The sequence below is a fragment of the Pseudoliparis swirei genome, chromosome 21 (genome assembly GCF_029220125.1).
Source record: "Pseudoliparis swirei isolate HS2019 ecotype Mariana Trench chromosome 21, NWPU_hadal_v1, whole genome shotgun sequence".
NCBI lineage: Eukaryota > Metazoa > Chordata > Actinopteri > Perciformes > Liparidae > Pseudoliparis > Pseudoliparis swirei.
Window position 1 is genome coordinate 7,434,594 of NC_079408.1, and position 22,858 is coordinate 7,457,451.

The following is a 22,858-nucleotide window of genomic DNA, read 5'->3' on the forward strand; positions in this document are numbered from 1 at the left end:
GGTTACCTTGAGCGGATATTTACACTTTGAAACATGTTTATAGTGATGCTTGTTCGCAACACTTTTGCCACACAATACCGACGCATTTTCGTGTGTGACTGTTTACCTGTGGAAATATACATTACTGTTTTTCATTTTTAGCCATTATTTTATCAATATTCTGTGCGGCCCTCACACCCCCCGTGATTTTCTTATTCGGCCCACTTGCTACTGAAGTTGAATAGCCCTGCTCTATAGCATGGAAGAGTAACTAACTGACGGTAATAATCATCTTCTATGCTCTGCTCTCTAACAGGTGTCACTATTCGTTTATCCAATCAAGGCTCTGCCTCCGCAATAGCACCACCCGTGAGGGCCGAGCATGTACTCTTAGAACTGGAGTTACATCCAGGTAACTTCCTCTTGACCATCTGACCCTGGTGAGGATGCCCAGGTCACAGTTTTCGGCCCTGATCCTGAGCCCTTTATGAGTGTCAATAACAGCTGCAGCCTGTCGAAGGGAGATTGTCCCTCACACATTAGAAATTTATTGTGAATGATTTGGCTGTTTGTCTCTCTCAAACTTTTTAATTCATTGACGTGCTGCTCTGAGTGATCACTATTTATAACATGATCAATCAGCGACTTATCCTGGCCGTATCCCGTCACCTCACCACGCTGCTTTAATGTACCGGTCGTTACCAAATGCAGGTTTAACCCATTGCTGAATGTCTCAAATGCATCACCTTTGTTGTGTAAAGTAGCGGCATTACTCATTCTCCCTGACGCTCAATGAGCCCAATACTACATTTGACAAAAAAAGCTCTCTCGTGGGGGCACTCTTCATTTCAGGCCAGGTGGAGCACCTCCACTTTAAAACACTGAGGGAAACCCCGGGGACATATAATGAGTTTTCAAGAGAGCGAAACAGTCCTCAGGTTGAAAGCCTGTAAGGAACACTCAGGGAGACGGCTTTTAATGTGTCTAATGGTTTTAAAAGACTAAAGGAAGCGCCGAGTCTTTCAGTCTTCACTTGATCAATTTACTTAATCGTTCCACACATTTGGCTTTCTGAACAGTTTGGTTTGAATCCAGTTTGAAAATCGCAGCATCTAGTCCGTCTCTTTCTACAAAGTCAACAGAAACCACATTTATATTGCCATGAATACCTTTTAGCATGCTATCTTTAATGCAGATAACATGTTCAGCCTGTTCATCACTAAGTGACGATTATACAGACAATACATATATTGGGTGGGAAGAAAGAGAGAGAGAAGTATGACAGCGGATGGCAGACATTAAGTAATTAATGCTGTGCTAAAGACGGTAGAAGGCGAAGAGTGAAGAGACTAAGAGAGGCAGGCAAGCAGACGAGGAGGAAGAAGACAGATTCTGATTTCCTCTGGGAGAGAGGACAGGAAGGGAGGATAGAAACTGGAGTAGATGGTAAAAAAAATGGGTGGAGATGGGACTGGGATGAGTGAGGAAGACTGGATGAAGCAGAGAAGGGGCATGAAAGGAGGAAAGAAATGAGGGGAAGATAAATGTAAAAGATGGAAGTGACTGAGAAGAGATGGAGGAGACCGGGGGGGGGGGGGGGGGGAAGTGGGGCTGGCCATAACGTTAGGGTGGTGGCTTTTTGGACGCGCGCTAAACATTCCAGTTGAACCGTCCGATCGAATGAGATATCTTTAGTCAATGTGCCGTGTGAGATAACTCAAGAAAACGAAGAGATCGACAACAAGCCGGTGGCCGGGGAAGAGAATGGAAGAAGGGAAGAAGCGTGTGGGCAGAGGGAATAAGTGGTCGAAGGACAGAGGGGAGCAGTGTGCAAGGACTTAGGAAGCACTGCAGCAATGCTGGCGAGATGCATCTGTACAATGTGTGTCGACTGTAGCTCCACTCATGAAGTCGCTCAGTCGCCCACCAACCCATTGAATTCAGATACGGTCAGTCGATTATACTTCTGTGTGTGTGTGTGTGTGTGTGTGTCTACCATGAGCGTGCTCTTCGTCGCTGCTCTCCTCTTCAGAGTGTGGTTGGCTGTTGCCGTTGGTTATGGTCTTGGCTCTGCTCCTGGACAGGACCCCGGACCCCGAGCGCTCCATCACGGAGGGCATGGCTGCAACAAAACACACACACATGTAAAAACGTCCCCCCCGGTACCAAAATACAGTTTCTGTGTTAAGTACGATTCAATCCCTCGTGAAACTATCACTCGAGTCTCTTTTCATTAGCAGTTTGTTTTCACTACAAACCCCATAAAAAGCTAATTCCCTCTTGTAAAGTAGCACGGCGCCGTACGCTGCCACCTTGGAAGCCGTCCCGTTACTTTCCCTCGAGCTGGGTTTATTTTCCAAAACGCTGCTTTACTCGAGGAAACCCGTGTTCACGCTCAGCGACTCTCGCTCATCTCTCACCGGCCCTCGTCAATCGCTCACTGGCCACAACCCGGTTGCCTGGGAACCAGACGAACCGGCTTACATTCGATCGGCTGTGGCGGATGCGTCGACCCGGTCAGATTTCCAGCGGCCCGAGACCCGGTGGGTTCGACCCGAGCGTTCGTCTCGTACACGGGGCGCGCTCGCCTGTACAGAGGAGCGCCGTTTCGGAATTTTCCACGATGGCTGCAGCTGAACTTTAGATAGTTTTACACTCTCGTTTTAATAATGAATGAACTGGACGTGATGTGTAAACAGCACCCGTTGGTCTGTTTACATCTGTCACTCTGGCGAGGTTTTCCCCCCTCGAGCTTTGCCCTCGTCCACACCCGCTAAACACACAGACACAGCGACACACATTGATAACCGTTGATAACGCCCTTTGGAGATTGAATTGGTCTGGTGATATCAAACACGCCTTTTAACACTTGTGATCTTCTCCCACCTTCTTTCTTTCTTTTCCCCCCGTCACAAGACCCAAACTGATGCGCTCAAGTCTGTCTTTATTACCCCAGTTAATTAAGAACATGCTGCTGTCATGTGGGCAGCAACCACACACACAGAACAGAGGGGTGTTTACCACCCAGGCCATTTGTTTAACCCTCCTGTTACCTTTACATTTACTCACATATTTTACCCTCGGGGGTCAATTTGACCCCAGCAATTAAAACCTCCAGAAAATTATTAGAATTAATATTGTTTCCCAAGTTTAAGTGTGAGGTACTTTATGTTTGTTTGTTGACTACCTAAATATCCCTTTAAATATATAAAAAAGTTGATATTTCTTATCTGTTTGACACAGTGAAAAACAGCCTGGGGTCAAATTGACCCCAAAGAACACCGACGTTAAACATTGAATGGGGTCAAATTGACCCGAAAGGTAACAGGAGGGTCAAGAAACACTAGAGCTCACATACCACTGCTCCCTTTTTCCAGATTAAATCTGTATACTTCACTTTGTGGAACTTTTATGTCTACGGTAACAGGATGCCAGGGTTTCGTGTGGCTGGACGCTCGCCGTAACCAAGTGAATGTAAATGCAGACCGACAGACTTATCATCTCATCTTTGTGAGTCGGTCGCTTATGGCTGATATGCATCCACTCAACAAAGTGGGTCAAATGGCCGCAAGTCAGAATCTGTGGTATCGACCCGGCGGGTCGGCCAGGTGCATCGCTGCAATCAATTTATCGTTCAAGCCGGTTTTTCAAGCAACAAGGTTGAATAATTCAGAGATTACATTCCTTCACTTCTGAAAGGATTTGCTGCTGTTTTCGTCCGACGTTTATTAAGCAAATGATCAAACGACTGATTGACAACACAATCAGCAGATTAGATACGGCGGGACGAGCACCGGGAAAACATTGAACAGAGGAATGCTTTGAGCAGCAGCACAACATCTTACAGAGAAGCTAAATAAGCTGACGGAAAAGTTGTACTGAAATGATTAGCCAATTATAATAGAATAATCATTTGTGTCGTTTTTTTAAGCAAAAGACGCCAAAGAAATCTTTAGCTGCAATATATTTAGATGTTTGACTCTTGGTTTAAAAATAACGGTATAAGTTTAAGTTCTTCTGTATTGAAGATGATGAGCAGTTTTCACTATTTTTCTGACAATATTCTGTTAATGCATAATCCATTTTTTAAGTTTATTAAGATGTCCAAAAATAATGATGTCCTATTTTTAGTCCGGACATAACGTCCCAGTCTGCACAATTAAAACCTATGCGCACACAAACCATTACAAACACACACAATGCCTCTTCATCACAACAGTGTCGCTGACAAGTGGCAGCATCTGAAAAAAAAGTGCAGTGGATAACACGGTGTGTGTGTGTGTGTGTATCTCTCTTTCTCTGTGTGTGTGTATATATGTGCGTGTGTCTCTTGCTCTGTGTGTATATATATATATGTATCTGTGTGTATATGTGTGCGCGTGCGTGTCTCTCGCTCTGTGTATATATATTTGTGTATATATGCTTGTGTCTCTTGCTCTGTGTGTATATATATATATATATCTCTGTGTGTATATGTGTGCGAGTGCGTGTGTGTGTCTCTCGCTCTGTGTGTATATATATATATATGTATCTCCCTCTGTGTGTATATATATGTGCGTGTCTGTGTGTGATTATGTGTGTGTGTGTCTCTCGCTCTGTGTGTATATATATATATATCTGTATATATATATATATGTGTGTGTATCTCTCCCTCTGTGTGTGTGTGTGTGTGTGTGTGTGCATGTGTGTGTGATTATATGTGTATGTCTCTCTCTAGCTCTGTGTGTATATATATATATATATATATGTGTGTGTGTGCATGTGTGTGATTATATGTGTATGTCTCTCTCTCTCCCTCTGTGTGTATATATATGTGTGTGTGTGTGTGTGTGTGATTATATGTGTATGTCTCTCTCTAGCTCTGTGTGTATATATATATATATACGTGTGTGTGTGCATGTGTGTGATTATATGTGTATGTCTCTCTCTCGCTCTGTGTGTATATATCTCTGTGTGTATATATGTGTATCTGGGCCTGTGAGTCTCACAGCAGCACAAAAGCCTAGACGGTCAGCTCAGGACACGCGTAGCAGAAAGTAACCCAACCAAACTCCCTCCTCCTCCTCCTCCTCCTCCTCTTCAAATACACTGGTCACAACCCGCAAAACAAAGAGCGCCATAACTCACGGACAACAGCGTAATAATAAAAAAACACCAAAGTGGGCAACAAATTTGTAATTTGTGAAATTGGGCTATACAAATAAACTGAATTGAATTGAACAACTCTTCGCCAGTCGCGTCGGCAACTTCATCGCCGGTTGCCCCAACTTGAACTGCGACCGGAACAAAGCCCGACTCGGGCTTGCGCATGGCAGACGGGCGACATTAACTCGTTCCTCGCCGGCTACAGATTTAACATGATCAGTTGTGCTTCTTGGGGGAGGGGGGTACTTTTTTTTCTTTCTCATTCGCATACGACCAAACTCCGGTAGACAATACAAGTGTCTGGGGGTCTTTGTCTGCCGCGGCGCCCGGTGGCCCCCCGAGGACACAACAGCTGTCCCCAACTTCCCTACAAACTCACATCATCCAAACGCAGTCATACATCTTCGTCGGTTTACGGGTGTCTCGATAGATTTTAAGTTTGGAAACTCACTAATGCTACACAGTAGTGTGTGTGTGTGTGTGTGTGTGTGTGTGTGGGGGGGGGGGGGGGGGGTAGTCCCGCCTCGGTTCACTTTCAGTGTTTCAGGGGGCTGTGGTAGCCTCGAACACCGCCACGATAGCCTCGATCTCTTGCAGACTGAATAACTGTTAAGACCATTAAGAGACACACAACTGCCAAGACACAATTGCGAACCCACAGAGGCAGCGTGTATTTGTAGGAGCGTGTATGTTTCTTGATTTGTGATTCGTAATTTGTTTACACAACCGTTCAGGAACTTCTCGTTCTGCTCCTTAACTTTCAATATTTGAATAACTGACATGATTATGTATTCTGTGACACAAACAAAACTGCTAAACATGTTTAATCAGGTTTAAGGGAAAATCAACACACACAAATTAGATATATTTTGTTTAATTTGTTCTATATCACAATTATCTACATGTGTAGTCTGGTCCTCCTTGATGCATCATTGTTGACTCATACCGACTACGTTGACAATAGTGACGAATAATGTGCTCGCGGATCACAAGAGTAAGTTTAAAGAGGATTTGTATTGATATTTTAGAAAAGGTAACATTGCCATTATAATATCAGTATGAGCTTTTTAAGCAATATGTTATCATATGTAAACCTTTGTTTTTTTCTATAAACTAGAAACATCATTATTAACCCCAAAACACGAGGAGGTGGATTCGCATTCGGTGGATTTATTCGAGCAACATTTGTCTACAATTTTTTTATTTATTTAAATAAATCAATATTTTTTTCCACAGCTTTCCCGAACAGTCATATATTTGTGTTGCGGGTCAGACTTTGAAGTCCTTTTGTTTTCCCCACGCTCCCGCTGCTGTTACTTCCACTGACGCCGCTGCCTGCTGCGGGCACCCAAGTACAAAAACTCGCTTTCCGGGTGATAATAACTCGAGCCGGCCTCTTTCGGGACGTTTGGCCGCCAACAGGAGCAGTTGGAGCGGTCACAAGTGATCCCCCCGGAGGCTGCACGGCACATATCAGGCGACATTTTCCTCCTCAAAGTGCAACGCCGAAGTCCCACCTAGTTGGTCGTCGGGATGCTAACGTTAGCCCGTTAGCTTGCGGCTAGTACCCTCGCGTTACATTAGTAACGACACTAGTTGGAAGTCGAGATAACAGTCTCACTGTACCTGTGCGTCGCTTCTCTCCGCTCTGCCGCACTCAAAACTTCTCGGCGCCCTCCGTCCGCGGGTTGTACTCCTCTTCGAAGCCGCGAGGAGACAACTACAGCATCGGAAACAGCCTAATTCTCTCCTAATTGATGCGCTCAGTCGGTACAATGAAGTGAACAGCGTGGATAGATGGAAGCAGCCGTGGATGTGTGTGTGTGCGTGCGTCGGTGTGTGTGCCGGGGAGGCAGACCACACCCGGGGAAAAGTGAGGTGGACATCCGCCCCGATGCGTTCGCCTCTCCCAACCAGCCGTTTGGATTGACAAAAAGTAGTCCCGTAAAACTATTAAGTGTAGCCGACTCTTCATTTTTGGATGTGCCACTAAACATGTAATATGACACGCTTATGTGTTTAATTTAGTAGCATGTTGTACTTAAAGGCTTCGGGGGGTGAAACAGCTTTTAAAAACTGCCTACCTGTTAATTCCCACTTTTCATTATTATTTCTTGTTATTCTCGTTTGAATATAAAGAGAAAGACGGCGTGGTTGTGTGTTATATAAACAATAGCTGCAATAGACTCTTAATCTGACATCTATCAACAATCCCATAAATTAGGGACTACTTGCCAGTGTGTCGGCGGAGGGATTCGTCAGCTGTGCATCTATGTACTGAGGCAGGCTGTCCATACTTGCACTGGTGTATGCGTGTTGGAGAAAAGGACAGGAGAGAGTGGGGTACAATAGTGTGTCTACGTGCTCGTGCACGTACGTGAGAGAGCAAAGGTGCCTTGAAGAGCGTGCACGACTTTGTGCAAGAACGGACAATGACTCAGATGAATAGCCTCAATGTACTTGGCTTATTTTTATTTATTTTTATTTAAAATGTCGAGCAATTCAAATAGCGTTGCCTTGTGCCACCATGTGTGCGTGAGTGCTCGTGAGCATGTGGGGGTGGGGTGGGGGGTGTAAGTGAGTGAGTGAGTGTGAGTGAGCGATTAGAATAGGGATTGTTTCAGTGATAGCTGTAGCAGGATTTCTCACACCTGATGCTGGCAATAAAGACAACACACACACACACACAGACACACACAGAGAGAGAGCCTGCTGCTACCTTTACAAGTGCCTGCTGCTGACATGTAACAGCCTGTTACATACTCCTCTAGCTTTCTCTCTCTCTCTCTCTCTCTCTCTTTGGCATCACCACCTCCTCGTCTTGTTCACCAACTCTTCCTCATCCTCCCAGTTTTCATTTAATCCCCCTTTTCCCCTCCAATCCTGCTTTCTGCTCCTCTCCCTATACTTCTTTATTTAATCTCCCCCTGTTTGCCCTCTCTATCTTCTCCTCTACTTTCTCTACCCCCCCCCCTCCTGAATATCTGCCCTAATTCTCCTCCTCCTCCCCCTCTTTCCACTCTCCTCTCACTCTGTGCCCCCTGCCTGCTTTTTTTGCTTCTCCTTCTTGCTCTTCCTGTCTTTTTCTCCCCCTTCCTCCCTCCATTCTCCCCATCCATTTCCTTTGCCTCCTCCGCTTTCCTCCCCTCCTTAATATCTCCCTCCCTCCTCCCTCCTCTGCTTCCTCTTACTTTCTTTCCCTATACTGTGATGACTCCTCTACTCTGTCTTTTCTGCCTGCCTGCCTCCGTCCCCTCATTCCTCCTCTTCATCTCCTTCCTCAATCCTCACCCCTCCTCCTCTTCCTGCTTCCTTTCTCCCTCTCTCGCCGTATTTCTCTCGTGTCGCTTTCAATTTCAACAGTGTGTGTGCGTACGTGCAAATTCTTCCCCTCCCCCCATTCTCCCCCTCTGGTGATACAGTATAGGCTAAAGCAGTTTTGCTTCGCTCACCTCCAGCACCCCCCTCTTCCACTCCTCTCCTCTTCCTCCCTGTACAGTCTCATTTTCACCCCCGCCACCTCCTCCCCTTCCCTCCTCTCGCCTCCTTCCCTTCCCTCCTCTCCTCTCATTAGTCAGTGTCCATGAAGCTCACCATTCCACTGTCTCTCCTCTCGCTCAGTCCTCCAGTCCCAAACACATCCTCACTAATGAACAACTGCTACCTCTCTCCCCTCCCTCCCTTCACCTCTTAGCTCTCCTTTCATCATCCTCCTCTTCTTCTTTCTGTCCTCCCCTCTCCTCTTCCTCTGTCCTCCTCTCCATTTGACACTCTCTCTTCCTTCCCTCCTCTCCTCGTTCGGTTTCGATCTCTGAGCAGAGTGTCCCTCCCACTCTCCCTTTAGCTCACTCTTGTTTCCACTTCTTCCCTCGCCCCCTTTCCACCTCCCTGTTTCTCTCTCCACCTGTCTCAATCCTCCTCCTTGCCTGTCTATCTGCTCTTCTCGCTTTTGGTCTACCTCACTTCCCCATTTCCCTCCACATGTGCTCACAACTATCCCTCCTTCTTTTACACCTCCCCTCCCCCTCCCCCAACAAATTCTCTGACTTTCTCTGTTATCTCAGGAGATGAGTGATCTAGAATCAAATCAGATGTGATAGATCGAACTTTCCCTGCTGTGTTTATTGAAATTGTGCAAGGATGTAAAAAATTATCACTGGATCGAAATGTGTGTCTGTATACCGGGCCTAAAAAGATCTACCTGTAAATGTACCTGTAATTATACCGATTTTATTTCCTGATGCTCCATCTATTCAGTTGTGATATGCTGAGGTTTGATGTCAGTTGTAGATGTGCAATAGAGTGCAGTGTTGCTAATATATTATTCCACATGAGCCACTGTGTCTCATCTGTGGTGTTTCGCAATAGCCTTACACTGAAGAGAATACAGTGTGAATGTACTTAACACATTCCATGACAGTTATAGCTATATGAGTTTGTTCATCATATATCATTTAGCTTTGAAGGTGGCTCTTAAGGAAAGTTCACAATTACAATGCAAAGAGATTATCCTCTTCATGAGGGAAACTTGCACTTGAGAGGACTCCATCTGGAAGTACAAGTACTGCGAGAGACCGGTACCAGACATCTGCAGCCCACATGGAGATACTGTGCAGCCCTCTCAGCTCGGTCGAATACACATGCAGGCTGGCTGCCGGTCTGTGGGTTGTAATTCTGTGCTGCAGGGCTCGCTGCGTTGAGAGAGGCCTCGTCCTCATCCACCATTCTCTTCTGGTCCTTTCCACACCGCATCTGTTGATTCCCTCTCTCATCCTCCTCCCCCCTCCTATCACTTGTCTCCCTTTCTCATCCACATTATCAATCTGTCTGCCTGCCCGTCTGCCTGTCTGTCTTTGTTTCCGTCTGCCTGCATGCCTCCCTGTCTGTCTGTCTGGATGTCTGCCTGCAGGCCTGCCTGTGTGTCTGTCTGCCTGTCTGTCTGTCTGTTGTCTTCATGTCTGTCTGTTGTCTATCTATCTATCTATCTACTATCTATCTATCTATCTATCTATCTGTACATCCATCCATCCATCTTTCCATCTTATATTTGGTCTATGAGAGAATACCACAAAGCATGGCTGAGCTGAAGAGAGGGCTCTGAGCGTGTGCGTGCGTGTGTGTGTGTGTGTGTGTGTGCGTGCGTGTATGTAACAGTATATGAGTGGGTGGAAGTGTGTGTGTGGGGGGGGGGAAGGGGTGGGGGGAGCGGGGGCTTGAATGTCATTATCCAGTCCTTCCAGCAAACAAACAGCAGATAGAATCAACAGAAATACTTACCAAATGAGTTGAGGAGTTGATGTTTGGCAGTCTGTCTCATCTGTATGCAAAAACAGACTTCTTACAATGAGCACCAGGGCTCTGCGCAGACGCTGAGCCTCATCGCGCCCCCTACTGGCAGGAAATATAATAGTTTTCAACAGACAGATTCCCTGAAGACAAAAGACTGTAGGCGGGGTTTAGAGACCGGGCCATCTGCGTGCAGGGGAGGTGTACGTGTGTGTATGCACGTGCGTGTGTTTGTGTGCGTGTGAGAGAGAGAGAGGGGGAAGAGAGGGGGAAAGGGAGAAAGAACCCCCCACACAAGGCCTTTATTTGCATTATGAAAAAGTGGCTGTTGTGAGGGTGGCCATCTCATATCCCACCAAACCAAGATACCAGTCTCTAGGGATTTAGAGGAATATATAACCGTTTTGTTTGGGTCCAACACACACCATTGTGTAAACATGTAACAAGAACAACAAAATAAATCCTTTGCTATTTGTTTTCTTCGGACCTAATTACATTGAAATCCAGCATGTGGAAAATAATTCCTTTTGCCCCAAAAGGAATTTACACATTTTCATACAGACATTTGCATACAGACGTGACCATACAGCTTTGTTGTCACACCGCAAACTGGTATAAAACTACAATAACAGAAATACCAGCAGACTTTTGGGAGGGGTATACGGTAAAAAACAATCCATTCTACTGTATGTTACCATGTTTTACATCATTGCCTGTTGCAGACTTATAAAACAAGTCATCTGTTCAAACCAGGTTAAGAAGCAATTTCCGTAAAATCTTGAAGTATCAAACTGATATAATAACGTTGAGCCTATGTTTCTGAGCTGTTGAAGAAGCGAGAGAACATCCAGGTGAAGTGTGAACAGGGTTTCCACAATCAACATGAGTAGAGGCTGAAGTGACCTTAATGGGATCCTTTGTCTCCTTGGGAATCACTCTGTGGTCATGTCCTCCCAGGGGACTGCTGTGACTTTGTATTCCTCTACATTTTATGCGGTTGCTTTCTAACCAAATGATGCAGGGTAGAGACCAACGTGTGTTTTCACGCTTCAACAGTAAATTAGTGTGTTTCCAAGAGCTGTCTTCAGGGGTAAAAGTGTATTTAAAATGGAAGCCGAGGCAGCAAAAGGTGAAATATATATCATTCCATCCTCAAACTGGGCCTACTTGTCTTTTACCTTAATCGTAGGTTTGGAAGAAGTAGGGCCGCTGCAACATTTCACACTCCACGTTACCACCTGGTGGTCAATGGGATGAACTGCTTCTCAGATAGTTACGTTTATTCTATCTATGGGTTTATTTAATTAATTGATAAATTACATTTTTCTTTTTGATATCAATGATGCAAACTGTCAAACCTATAAATGTAATTTTGAAAGTCCAGTGACTTTTCTTTTTCTTATTTCTATTCTTAGATTTTGTAAAATTATTTTTGTGTGAAAAAACTGTTTTCTATATGATAAGATAAGATAGATAAATTATACTTTATCATCTGCAATGGAAAGTTTGTTTTGGGCTCAAAGATCAATTTGGAGTAAAATCTAGAATCTGTCTAAGATTGTTCTGTAAGTTTCCAAAAAAATATATGATGTTGATTGTTGATTTGCTTTATTATTAGTACATTTATACAGTTTGACAAAATATTAGTATTTCCATTGAAAACACTTTTATTTGTGCAATTTAAACTTGATTGTGTCCTACAGCCCTAAATATAATCTATACAAATAGTTACAAAGCCTGAAGGAAAGCCTTGGCAAAACTACCCAACAATCATGCTCTTATAAAACAAGATATTATTTTACTCATGATGGCTTTGACGTGTTAAAGAGAACTAAATAAATAATTACTTGCAGACGTGAACATAATAGGCATCTATGCAAAACAAGAGTACCTGCAAATGGTCCTGTAAATGCAAGATTAATAGTGAGAATACATTTTAGTTAAGATTATATAGATTATGGGAAATATAATGCATATTTTACAGATAGCAGGGTGTAATGGGTTCCAATATCTAATTGAGCTTGTAGTAGTCAAAGTATTGTGCAATTGTGTTATTGTATAAAGTATCGTGTAATTGTGTTATTGTGTTATATAATAAAGTATCGTGTAATTGTGTTATTGTGTTATATAATAAAGTATTGTGTCATTGTGTTATATAATATGTACAACTTTAACTCAAAAGTTATTGGCAAAGTTTAATTTTATTTTAACGACTTTGTGACGTGCTTCTTGATGAGTCCACCCGTCTGTCGTCACTTTCTAAACAAGTAAACCATATTCGCGCTAAATAGGTGCTGCTTTCAAGCACTGTCGGAAATTTGACAAACATCTATGTTGTAGAGAAATACGGGGGTAGCGTGGCCGAGCGGTCTAAGGCGCTGGATTAAGGCTCCAGTCTCCTCGGAGGCGTGGGTTCGAATCCCACCGCTGCCAGAATTTTTCTGTGTTTTCTACAATATTATGTGCTCAAACTGATTATCATTCATTAATTTGGGTTTAATGTCCGTACTGATTCTTAGAAAAGGTCTGAATAAACTGTAATCACCAAGGGGAATATCTAACTACTTAGTGTTTAGGATCTCACCCACAATGAAGTGGTACATTCAGGGCTAGCATTCATTTCACATTTTGAAATCTACTGACTTCATAAGTTTAAGGAATTTGTAACCATATGAAATGTGCCACGCAGTTTATTGAATTTTCTAATTGAACAATATAGAAATCATTCACGTTGATAAATACACTCTCTCTTTGTTAAGTCAAGTGCTGTCCTAACCGCATGGTGCATTCAAATGCAATTTACCTACTTGTCCTTCAATTTTTGCGTTTTCTGCTGCTTTGAAGTTGCACTTTACCTTACATATAGTATTACCTTATAAAACAAATGATGCATTGTTAAATAGTTTCAGCTATCGCAAACTCGACCAACAAGAACCCTGAATTGCCTCTGCACCACCACCAATAATCCAAAAATATATAATAATATAACACTCAGTGGGGTCATTCTGCTGCAAACTGAGAATTATCTCCTTTGAGACTTTAGTACATGTTGATGATACCAGGCAACATTATTTGGCTTAGTAAAATTTGTAATGTGTGACTTGTAATGGAGTTTACTTGTACTTTGTGGTATTGCTAATTTTAGATTTAAAAAAAATTATAAATCTGGATACCTCCTGCACCACAGCTTTAACGCAACATTTATAAAACTCACATTTTCTCTGTTAACAGTTAAAAAAAAAAAAAATCTCAAAAGTATGAGTTTCCCCAGCGTTTTGAAGTGGGCGTTCAGTGTAGTCCACCAGGGACTCAGAAGTCGGACCTGGTGGAGAGCACGTGAATGTAGCATAGTTGGACGCGACGGAAAGGAGAGGAAAGAAAGGGGGCAAGGAAGGGATCTGTAATAAATTCAGACTCGCACTCTTGGCGCCAATCCGATTTAAAGAGAAGAAAAAAACAGCGATTTTTTCTGATTGATGTTTTAACCAAATTATTTACCCAACTGCGGGTTCTCCCACAACCATCAGTCGGTGCTCCAGCCAGCTAGCCTCGTTAGCACCCTGTCCATCATTGTCATATTAATCTGGCCCCTTCCCTCTGCCTGTAGCGACTCATAACTCAACAACAGTACAGCACGGGGACAATAGGTGTGTTTCTCTCTCCGGGGGATCGATAAGACACGGCAGCGGCAAACATGGGGGTGAGTGTATCTGTTTTGCTCAACGCCTCTTTACAATGAAAGGTGAATGTTTTGGGGCTCGCGATGGTGAGATTAGAGAAAGAAGGAGGGAGGAAGAGAGACCATGGTGGATGCGTGTAGGCAAAGGTGTCGGTGGGCACCGGGCTCCTCCAGATGCCATTTAGGGTTAGCTAGCTCCGGATAACGTTAGCTTAGATACCATGGGAACGTCAGCCCACCCGGCTTTATTTATATATATATATATATGTATAGATATATCGTTATTATCGCGTTGCCCTCTTCCGTTATGCTCAGTTAACTTCTCCTGGTTGTCCATTGTTAGCCTGCTAGCTGCGTTAGCCACGTAGGAATGCCACATAAATGACGAGGGCTTTGCTCGCTGTTGGTGCTAATTACGTGTGTGTGTGTGTGTGCGCGCGCGTTTACATATTTATATATATTTTAACCAAAAAAGCTAGAAGTGTGGCCTCTCAGCCCGCCTGACTATAATACATCACGACTTGTTGGTGCACTTCTTGGCAACAGCCGGGCCTGCGCTCGTGCGTTAAAGCTGAGTTAGTTTCCATAACTTGAGCTCACGTCAGTCTCTTGAGGCAGACCGAGTCTCCTCCACTCTCACCCCAGATAAACCGATCCACGTGTCCCCACAGTGTGCAGCCTCTCGGTGCTCGGTACGGAGCTAATGCTCGTGAGCTATATAGATAGATAGATAGATATATACTTTATTAATCCCCAAGGGGAAATTTGTCGTAGCAGTAGCAGCACCAATAAACCAAACACACATGAATAAAAAATAAAAAATAAAAAATAAAAACAGGGATGAAAGATATAGAAGCATACAAAGCAAAATATTAAATAAAATATATGTATATATACAACATATATGCATACACAATACTAATGACAATTAAACTAAATATAAAAACACCAAATATAGACAGTGCAAAATGCAAGTGTGTGTATGTGTGTAGTGCAAATGAAATGTGTGTGTATGTGTGTAGTGTAAATAAAATAAATGAAATGTGTGAAGTGCAGATCAACATAGTGTGGATACGAAGTTATTATTGTAGTTATTGCACTATGTTGCACGAGTTGGCAGCGCGATGCATTCCTCCCCATAATGAAGGAACACGAGCCAATTCCTGCTCGTTTGTCCGCTGCCTTTGTGTGGTCGCACCGTCTCTGCCCTGTTCACATGTTACTGGAGACTTATGTAATTATTCTGCTGTTCTTATTCTGCTGTGAGCGAGTGTGCTAACTTTTTATATGACTTTCCGATGCCCAATAATTAAAGACTGGTAATAAAGACTATTTATGGAAGTGCACCTACGACAGATATATTTATAGCAGCTTTTAAAGTATGCGTGTTGTCAGCCAGCCATTGATGCAGTCGGTCATAATGTGAGTTATGGTTGCACCACTGCTGATATGAGCATTGGACATTAAGCGCAGGCTAAATTTCAATATCAGCGAATTTCTCCAACACTGAGAGCAATCTGCAAAATCTAGATGCTTCACTCTTTTGCACGGTGCTGACAAGTGTTAAGCACATAAAAGCTATCAATACATCATGTCAAAAGAAACTCCTTTTTAAACTATTGTTATCTTGTTTTTACTGACGAAGATATCATGTGTGAAGTGAAACCGCTGTTTGTTCTGCAGGCTGCCCATTTGTTTTATTAGTCATTCTCCTTATAAGCTGCATAATCTTGCAACTAATTTTCAATGCTTTTTCAAAATAATTGTCTCAGTTTTCCCTTTTTTCTCATCTTTTTACACCTTGTTATCCTCCTACCTATTTGCATAATTCCCTCTTCTCTATCATTTTGTCCCTGCTCAAGCACCTCAACACATTCCTATGTTTACCCCTTTCCTTATTTCCTGTGTCCAGAGGAAGTCCAACAGAGCAAAGGAAAAGAAGGCCCGGCGTCAGGAAGAGAGGGCAGCCATGGATGCTGTCTGTGCCAAAGTGGAAGCAGCCAATAAGGTGATTTTTGGGTTTCAGATTAACCAGAGAGGTGGTGATTGTCAGCCTTGGGAGAGGGCCTCATTGAAGACTACTAGGCCGGAGCAACATTTGCAGTAGTGTAGTTCTGACAGTTGATAATGGCGTTGCGTTAATGTTCATAATAAATGCACTTTTTTCAGCTAAGTGCTTCACATTAAAGCAGCCACCACTTTGCCCTTTCGCGTGCTGTTTCAGGTTTGGCTTCAGATTGCATCGAGCACTTGAAAACCTCAGTTGTGAGCTGTGATTGGTTTCATTTGTGAACTTGCAGTAATGGACCGGGTTTAATGTAATGATGCCAAAAGATGGGGATGCCCTTCTTACTCTGAATAAACCCGTAATTGATATTCCCCTGACAGAAAAGGCCAAATGCAGTGCCATATGTGTCTCTATGCATAATGAATCAGCATTATTAAATCCTCTACACGGCAGAAAGCTCCTGTAGCTTGGAGGTGGTCTCCAGATTAACCTTTATTGAAGCCCCGCAGAAGAAAGCTCACACTCTCGCCTCGAGCTGAGCTGTTGCTCCTTCCTCATCAAGCTCTGAACAGGCCTGCCCACACTTATTACTTTTCTGTGTCACTTTGTTCCAAAATGGGGCACTCTGTGCTGCCTCTCTCCCGCCCCTTTCAACTGTCGATGTGCCAACAGAGAAGGAATGCAAGAAATTCTCCCAAAGTAGCTTTTATATTTGTTTGTGCTCTTGGCAACAGCGATGAATCTTGACTCAGATTATTTTTTAAAGGGAACAAATACGGTATTCACTGCTTTAAAAAAAATGAGTTTAGATCCGGCTTCTGGTATAGCTTTCTCCGTGGTCATAAAATGGGGGAGAAGTATGGCTGGGGTACTGGACAGGCCCGAGGGGTCAGGGCTAAACAAGTGCTTCTGTTTAAATTTTAATGTTGTAACCTTGCATCATTGGACAAAACAAATGGCTTGTTCAAAAGTAGGGGAAGTCTGAAGAGATATTTATAATTTGTATGTGATTATATGTTTTTTTTCTTCTTCATATTCCCCCTAATAGAACTGCATAATATGGCCCCGACTGTCTCATAATGAAAAAATACAGAAGTGTAGCGCGACTCACGATAAATTGGATTAGATATTAACCTATCTGCTTTAATAATGAATTATTTTGTCCACATAGTTTCAACATTTCCTAGAGCACATGGTGGTGTCTTTATATCTGGTTCTGTCCATCCAACAGTTAAAAACCCGAAGATATTTGGTTCACTGCCATTTGAGACCAATATAACTAGCTCATCGTGACATGTGAGGAGCTAGAAACGGCTCATATTTGACAGACTTTTGTGTTTTTGAAAGTGTCTATCAGCTAATTTTGTCTCTTCTCATCACAGCTTGATGACCCACTGGCTGCCTTCCCAGCCTTCAAAAAGTACGACAGAAATGGGTACGTAATGCTTCATACGCCCCACAAAGGCCTTATTCAGTATTTCATGAAATACATACTTGTTTCAGTGCGGTTGGTGGTATTTCTGTCTGTTCTTCTTTTAGTCTTTCTCTCACTTTACTTCAACACACACACACACACATTTCTTATGTTATTATTGACTCTGTATACTTGTCCTTCCATCTAGGCTCAACCTGCAGATAGAGTGTAAGAGAGTGAACACCCTCAACCCGCTGTCTGTGGAGTGGGCCTTCGAACTCACCAGAGTCAACATGCAAACACTGTAAGAAGTCTGTTGTTGTAGTTCAGGATGAAAGTGACCCACATTTAACGGGGATGAACAGTCTTGCGAGTGGTAGATTGCTGCTGAAAATGGATAGAAGACGAACAAGAACAAGGGCAGACGAGCCAGGTGTTTCTTGTATGCAAGAGAATTGGAAAGTGACATCAAGTGTAGATATGAGTATGAATTTAATTATTGTCACTGGGGATCTGGTGGAAAGGAGAGCTGGGGTAATGCAGACGGATTACAGACAGAGGCAGAGAAATTATGACATTTTGTCTTCTCTCACTTTGCCAGAATTTAATTTTGTGTTCAATTTAGCTAATGGCATCCAGTCAGTCGAAACTAAAAGACGACCCGTTCTCTTCTTTGCTGTGCCGTAGGTATGAGCAGAGCGAGTGGGGGTGGAAGGAGAGGGAAAAGAGGGACGAGATGAACGACGAAAGGGCGTGGTACCTACTGGCCCGCGATGGAGACTCCGCCCCTGTGGCCTTCTCTCACTTCCGATTCGACGTGGAGTGTGGGGAGGAGGTTTTATATTGGTAAGTGTGTGGATTTAAGTTCAAGCCGAAGCTTTTATTACCACACGCGAGGGAACATCTGTGGTAGTAAACAGTGGGCCGACTGTCGGTCAGTGGTGAGCAGGGTCAGCAATCAGAGGATTCGACCCCCGGCTCAGCCCATGTCGATGTGCTCTTGGGCAAGACACTTAGAATTGCTCCTGTAGCGGTGTCTACGGCGTGGGACGTTGACAGTGTGAATGTTAGTTACTGCTGATTTGCAGGTGCAACCGTAGCCCCTCCCATCAGTATATCGATGACTGAATGGATGAATGATGTCATGTAGTGTTAAAGTGCTAGTGGTCGGAAGACTAGAAAAGTGCTATTCAAGTACAGAGCCATTTACCGTTTACAATGTTTTCACTTCTTATAAAAGTTTTTATATTTACTTTATTTTTAACGATAGGCTCACTCTGGTCTAACTTGTTGTCTTGAAGCTACGAGGTTCAGTTAGAGAGCAGAGTGCGGAGGAAAGGACTCGGAAAGTTCCTCATCCAGATTCTACAGCTCATCGCAAACAGGTAAAACCCACAGCTGTCGTCATGGCGATCATAATGTCTATGTGTATGAATAACCAAGTGAATCTGGATGAATTGGTGTATTATGTGCTGATAGAAAACATCACATCCTTCAGTCGTGTGAAACTAAGGTGTTTCCTTTCCGCTCTCTTGCTCTCTGTCCAGTACGCAGATGAAGAAAGTGATGTTGACAGTTTTCAAACACAACCACGGGGCTTACCAGTTCTTCAGAGAAGCTTTACAGTGAGTAGAACATTAACACGACAAAGCGCATATTTTATTCGTATTTTTAGTTTGTTTCTTTTTAATGTGCACATGAAGTCTGTCCATCTCATGTCAGTAAGTAGAGTGTGAGTAATGTTTCTTGGTAAAGTCAAGCGAATGACTGCAGAAGACATTTCAGTGCCTTCATATATCCAGGAATTAACCCCCTTATTCAGGTTTGAGATCGATGATACTTCGCCAAGCATGTCCGGTTGCTGCGGCGACGACTGCTCCTATGAGATCCTCAGCCGGCGGACCAAACACGGCGAGACCCCGGCGGGACACACCCACGGGGGCGGGCACTGCGGCGGCTGCTGCCACTAATGCGCTCCTCAGTTCCACCTTTTTACGATTGGTTAAAAGCCAGCAACTGTCATGGCTGTGTGTGAAAGCTTAAGCGGTCTGCTACTCTGCAAGCGTTTTGAGTTTGCCTGGCTGAAGAGTGCCGTTAAAACCACCAAAACCCATGGCGGAATACCTGGCTACAGATATTGTTGTCGCATTATGGATTGAGATTTGTGTGGGTTATTTTTGTTTCGTGTAGTCCTGCTACAAAAACAGTAAGCAGTGTGAGCTTTCACACATAGCGCCTGTTCTTTCTTTCTTGGTTCAATGTCCAAGCCTTCTTTTTTCATTCTCTTATCCCAGTTAACGATGATGATGAGTATTTTCCCGGTCGAGAAAAAAAAGCTACGGCATTGCTGACATTCTCGACCACGACAATGAACTTCATCTCCCAGCGTGCCGCGCTGTATTCAATCATTCTGCAGCGCTTCTTAAACTCCGGCTCGGGAGCTGGCCGACGGCTGTATTATAGAAACGTACTACCTCAAGTCAAGGTGTCGCAGTACATTTTTCTCAATAAGTCACATCCTCAATCAAGTTACTGTCGAGTAAAAAGGTTTAGTCAGTTTCTGTTATACAGCCCCGGATGTCTCTGGGCCTTCACACTGAGACTACCAGCTTGTTTCAAGGAACCAGGGTCCCAAGGATTAGATTTAAAGTACCCTGCTGTGCCGTGACACCACCTGTTGTATCCTCACACGGCTTGGAAGTGATTTTGTAACGAATGAAGTGCAGCTAGCAGCAACTCCACATCGGCCCGTTATACTACAGTTACAAGAGTACTGTCCACTACCAGGAGCTCATCTTCTTTATTCTCCTAAATCTAGCAGGCATCTCCCCTGCGTTTTATTCTTATAATTTATGAGGAGAGATGGTCCCTTTTTTTTCTTGATTCATGCTTTCCCTTTTCCCCCAGTGAGTGAAGAATCTGCTGCTGTCAATCTGCGTTCGACCCAGAACATAATGACTCCCCCCCCCCCACCATCCGTTTCCTCATCAGAGTTGCATGTCATGACTCTGAAGACGCGTCTTCAGTCCATGAAATCATTGGCTCTCGTTTACGCCCTTCTTTCCCACCCTCTAGTCATTGTTTCCACGCTTACAGATCCACCTCGTTGTAGTGTGTGTGTGTGTGTGTGTTCCCACGCTTCACACCTATTAAAAAACAAACACCCTCCCAGTCCGTCGCGTTCTGCCGCCCGCTCTCCCTCCGGTGACCGCAGACCCGTTCACCTTCAGCCCCCTTTACACTCCCGCTTGCCTCTTTGTTCGCTTCGTTTCCAAGAGGTACTAATGATAAACAAGTTGATGTTGACGCTACCTTTTTAGCTGTATTTTTTTTTTTAAATACTAAAACCATCCTCCATCCCTTCTCTTACATAGTTTGTTAGCATGAGCAAATCATATTGATTTAACAAGGATGAGGATCGGTAGAAGTCACCGTTTCATTACGGGGCCGTCTGAAGCTGATGAATGCTATTAACTCGGAGGAAGGAACACAGATTGGCTGCACGGACGATGGAAGTGATTGCAGAGCACTGAGTGTTTTTTTAATGGTCGTTATTCCTCTTTTCATTCGCACCCGTTTGCCAGCCCACTGTCATTAGTTTGTATGACAAAGTTTGGAAGTGTTACACAGAACGTGTCGTCTTTATCATGATCAACAGCGCTGCTTGAACAAATCTCCGATGTTTCAGTGCATGTTAGAAATGTGTGATGAGGGAGTTGTGTGGAATCAAAAGTGAATGCTGACATTTGGTGTTCCTTCACTTGTGTTGGTACAAGGTCCGTACTCAAAGATGTGTGCCGCCATTTGTCCCAGTCAGAATAAACTGAGTGCAAAGGTTCTTGTTCTATTTGGGATTTTAGTTGCCACATCACTGTCAATCAAGAAAGGCGGTGATCTGGTTTATTCCATGTCTGTTTACAAAACCTTCAGGGTCATTTTGGACAGTTTTGAGTGCTGGTCTGCTGGATAAGAAGCTCCATCTAGAAACCAACTCTTTTATTCCAGGGCTATAGTCAGTTTGTACAGATTTTCCTTGTGGGCTGGAGATGTTTAAAAAAAAGAAAATCACTTTACTGTTCTGCTGTGGATGTAACGGTTCCTCTATCTCGTGTGGCTGTGAAGGGCTTAAATTGGTACTATTGTTGTTCTCTTTTTTTTTAACGGTCATATCAAGGCTCAACTTGAGATTTAAGTATGTGAAAGCAGGGCAGACTGAAATGTGAAGTTGACACTCTTTCTTACACCTAGACACTGGAAGTAATCTGTTATCAAATCTAAAAATGTTATGCATCGCCAAAAAAATGTTTGGACGACAAAGTCCATATCCTGGGGTGAAAGTTTCTGGTTGCTTCTAGACCGGGTGGAGACCCTAAAATATTCCGCACCTCAAGACCACATATTGGTGTCTCATGCTTGTTTGATAATGAACAACAAAAACAATGAAACTAAATAGTGCTTGTATTAGTTCTAGACTACTTTCTGATAAGTACAGTAAGTCTTTTTTTGTACTGCATAGGTTACAATACAAAGGGGATGTTGTACATAGTGGCAGTAGATCAACCGACTGACAGTCTCTCTCTCTCAGGTTAATCAAACGTAATCAGACCTCATCTGTTTTTATTTAACAGCCATGTTCGCTGTATTGGATGGACCCCAGCTCTGACCTAGAGTCAGTTTGTGTGTGTCATGCTGTATTATTGTTATGATGTGTTGCAGTCAAAGAAAAAGCTCCTCTATGCCTTGGAAATGTGAAATTGCATCAACGTCAATATGACACAACGTTTGAACTGACTCTAGATCAGTGCTCAGTTGTTACATTAAATCCAGATAGGTGTTTTTTTTTTTTTTTTAAATAAGAAGAAAAAAGAAGACTGATAGTTAAAAATCAGTTTGTGAAAAGATCTTAAGTTTAAAAATGAGCCTAAACTCAACCAGTTTATTTTAAGTCAGTGAGTACTTTTATTTTGGAAAATGGTTACATAGCCTCACCAAATCACTGGTCCTTCTCTTGGTCTTTTCTCTGTGTATGTATATATATATATATAAGCTGTTGTGGATCATTTTCATTTTCATTTATTGGCCTTTTACAGGTAAAACACTTTTTAAACATGTTCAAAGTAAAACTCCATGTTTGAGAGTGAGTGTTACAGTCCTGTCCATTAACGACAATGAAAGGGAAAATTAAGTCATTCTGCCTTGTCAGTGTTTTATTTGTATGTTACAAATAAAGGAAAGTTGTTTGACTTTTCAAGAGATGCCATTTTTGTCATTTATGATCTTACATTTTTCTAATTAAAGAAAAATTAACAGTGGAATATATATAGAAAACAATGCCTGGAAAAGAGGT

At 43.2% G+C, this 22,858-nt stretch overlaps 2 protein-coding genes and 1 non-coding gene across 8 annotated transcripts in view; 2 read left to right on the forward strand and 1 right to left on the reverse strand.

Annotated features, from left to right (window-relative positions):
- rcor2 (REST corepressor 2) overlaps positions 1-8,020 on the reverse strand; it is an 18,941-nt gene extending 10,921 nt beyond the window's left edge. The window contains exons 1-2 of one of the 2 annotated variants that reach the window (XM_056442329.1): positions 6,751-8,020; positions 1,976-2,101 (exon numbers count right to left, since the gene is read on the reverse strand). In XM_056442329.1, the coding sequence (XP_056298304.1) occupies positions 1,976-2,099 (124 nt within the window). In that variant the 5' untranslated portion in view covers positions 2,100-2,101; positions 6,751-8,020. The remainder of the gene's footprint in view (positions 1-1,975; positions 2,102-6,750) is intronic. The other variant, XM_056442328.1, reaches the window with a different exon arrangement.
- Positions 1-22,762, forward strand: part of naa40 (N-alpha-acetyltransferase 40, NatD catalytic subunit) — a 25,376-nt gene extending 2,614 nt beyond the window's left edge. The window contains exons 1-8 of one of the 5 annotated variants that reach the window (XM_056442344.1): positions 1,682-1,928; positions 16,002-16,097; positions 17,480-17,532; positions 17,720-17,815; positions 18,199-18,357; positions 18,813-18,896; positions 19,059-19,136; positions 19,334-22,762. In XM_056442344.1, coding sequence (XP_056298319.1) covers positions 1,836-1,928; positions 16,002-16,097; positions 17,480-17,532; positions 17,720-17,815; positions 18,199-18,357; positions 18,813-18,896; positions 19,059-19,136; positions 19,334-19,481 — 807 coding nt within the window. In that variant the 5' untranslated portion in view covers positions 1,682-1,835 and the 3' untranslated portion in view covers positions 19,482-22,762. Of the gene's footprint in view, positions 1-1,681; positions 1,929-13,790; positions 14,111-14,670; positions 14,782-15,153; positions 15,324-16,001; positions 16,098-17,479; positions 17,533-17,719; positions 17,816-18,198; positions 18,358-18,812; positions 18,897-19,058; positions 19,137-19,333 lie in introns of those variants that run through there. The other 4 variants (XM_056442345.1, XM_056442346.1, XM_056442343.1 and 1 more) reach the window with 4 other exon arrangements.
- trnal-aag (transfer RNA leucine (anticodon AAG)) lies at positions 12,762-12,843 on the forward strand. Its single transcript has one exon. It is a non-coding gene; the product is annotated as a tRNA-Leu (tRNA).
- Positions 22,763-22,858: the final 96 nt, after the last annotated feature.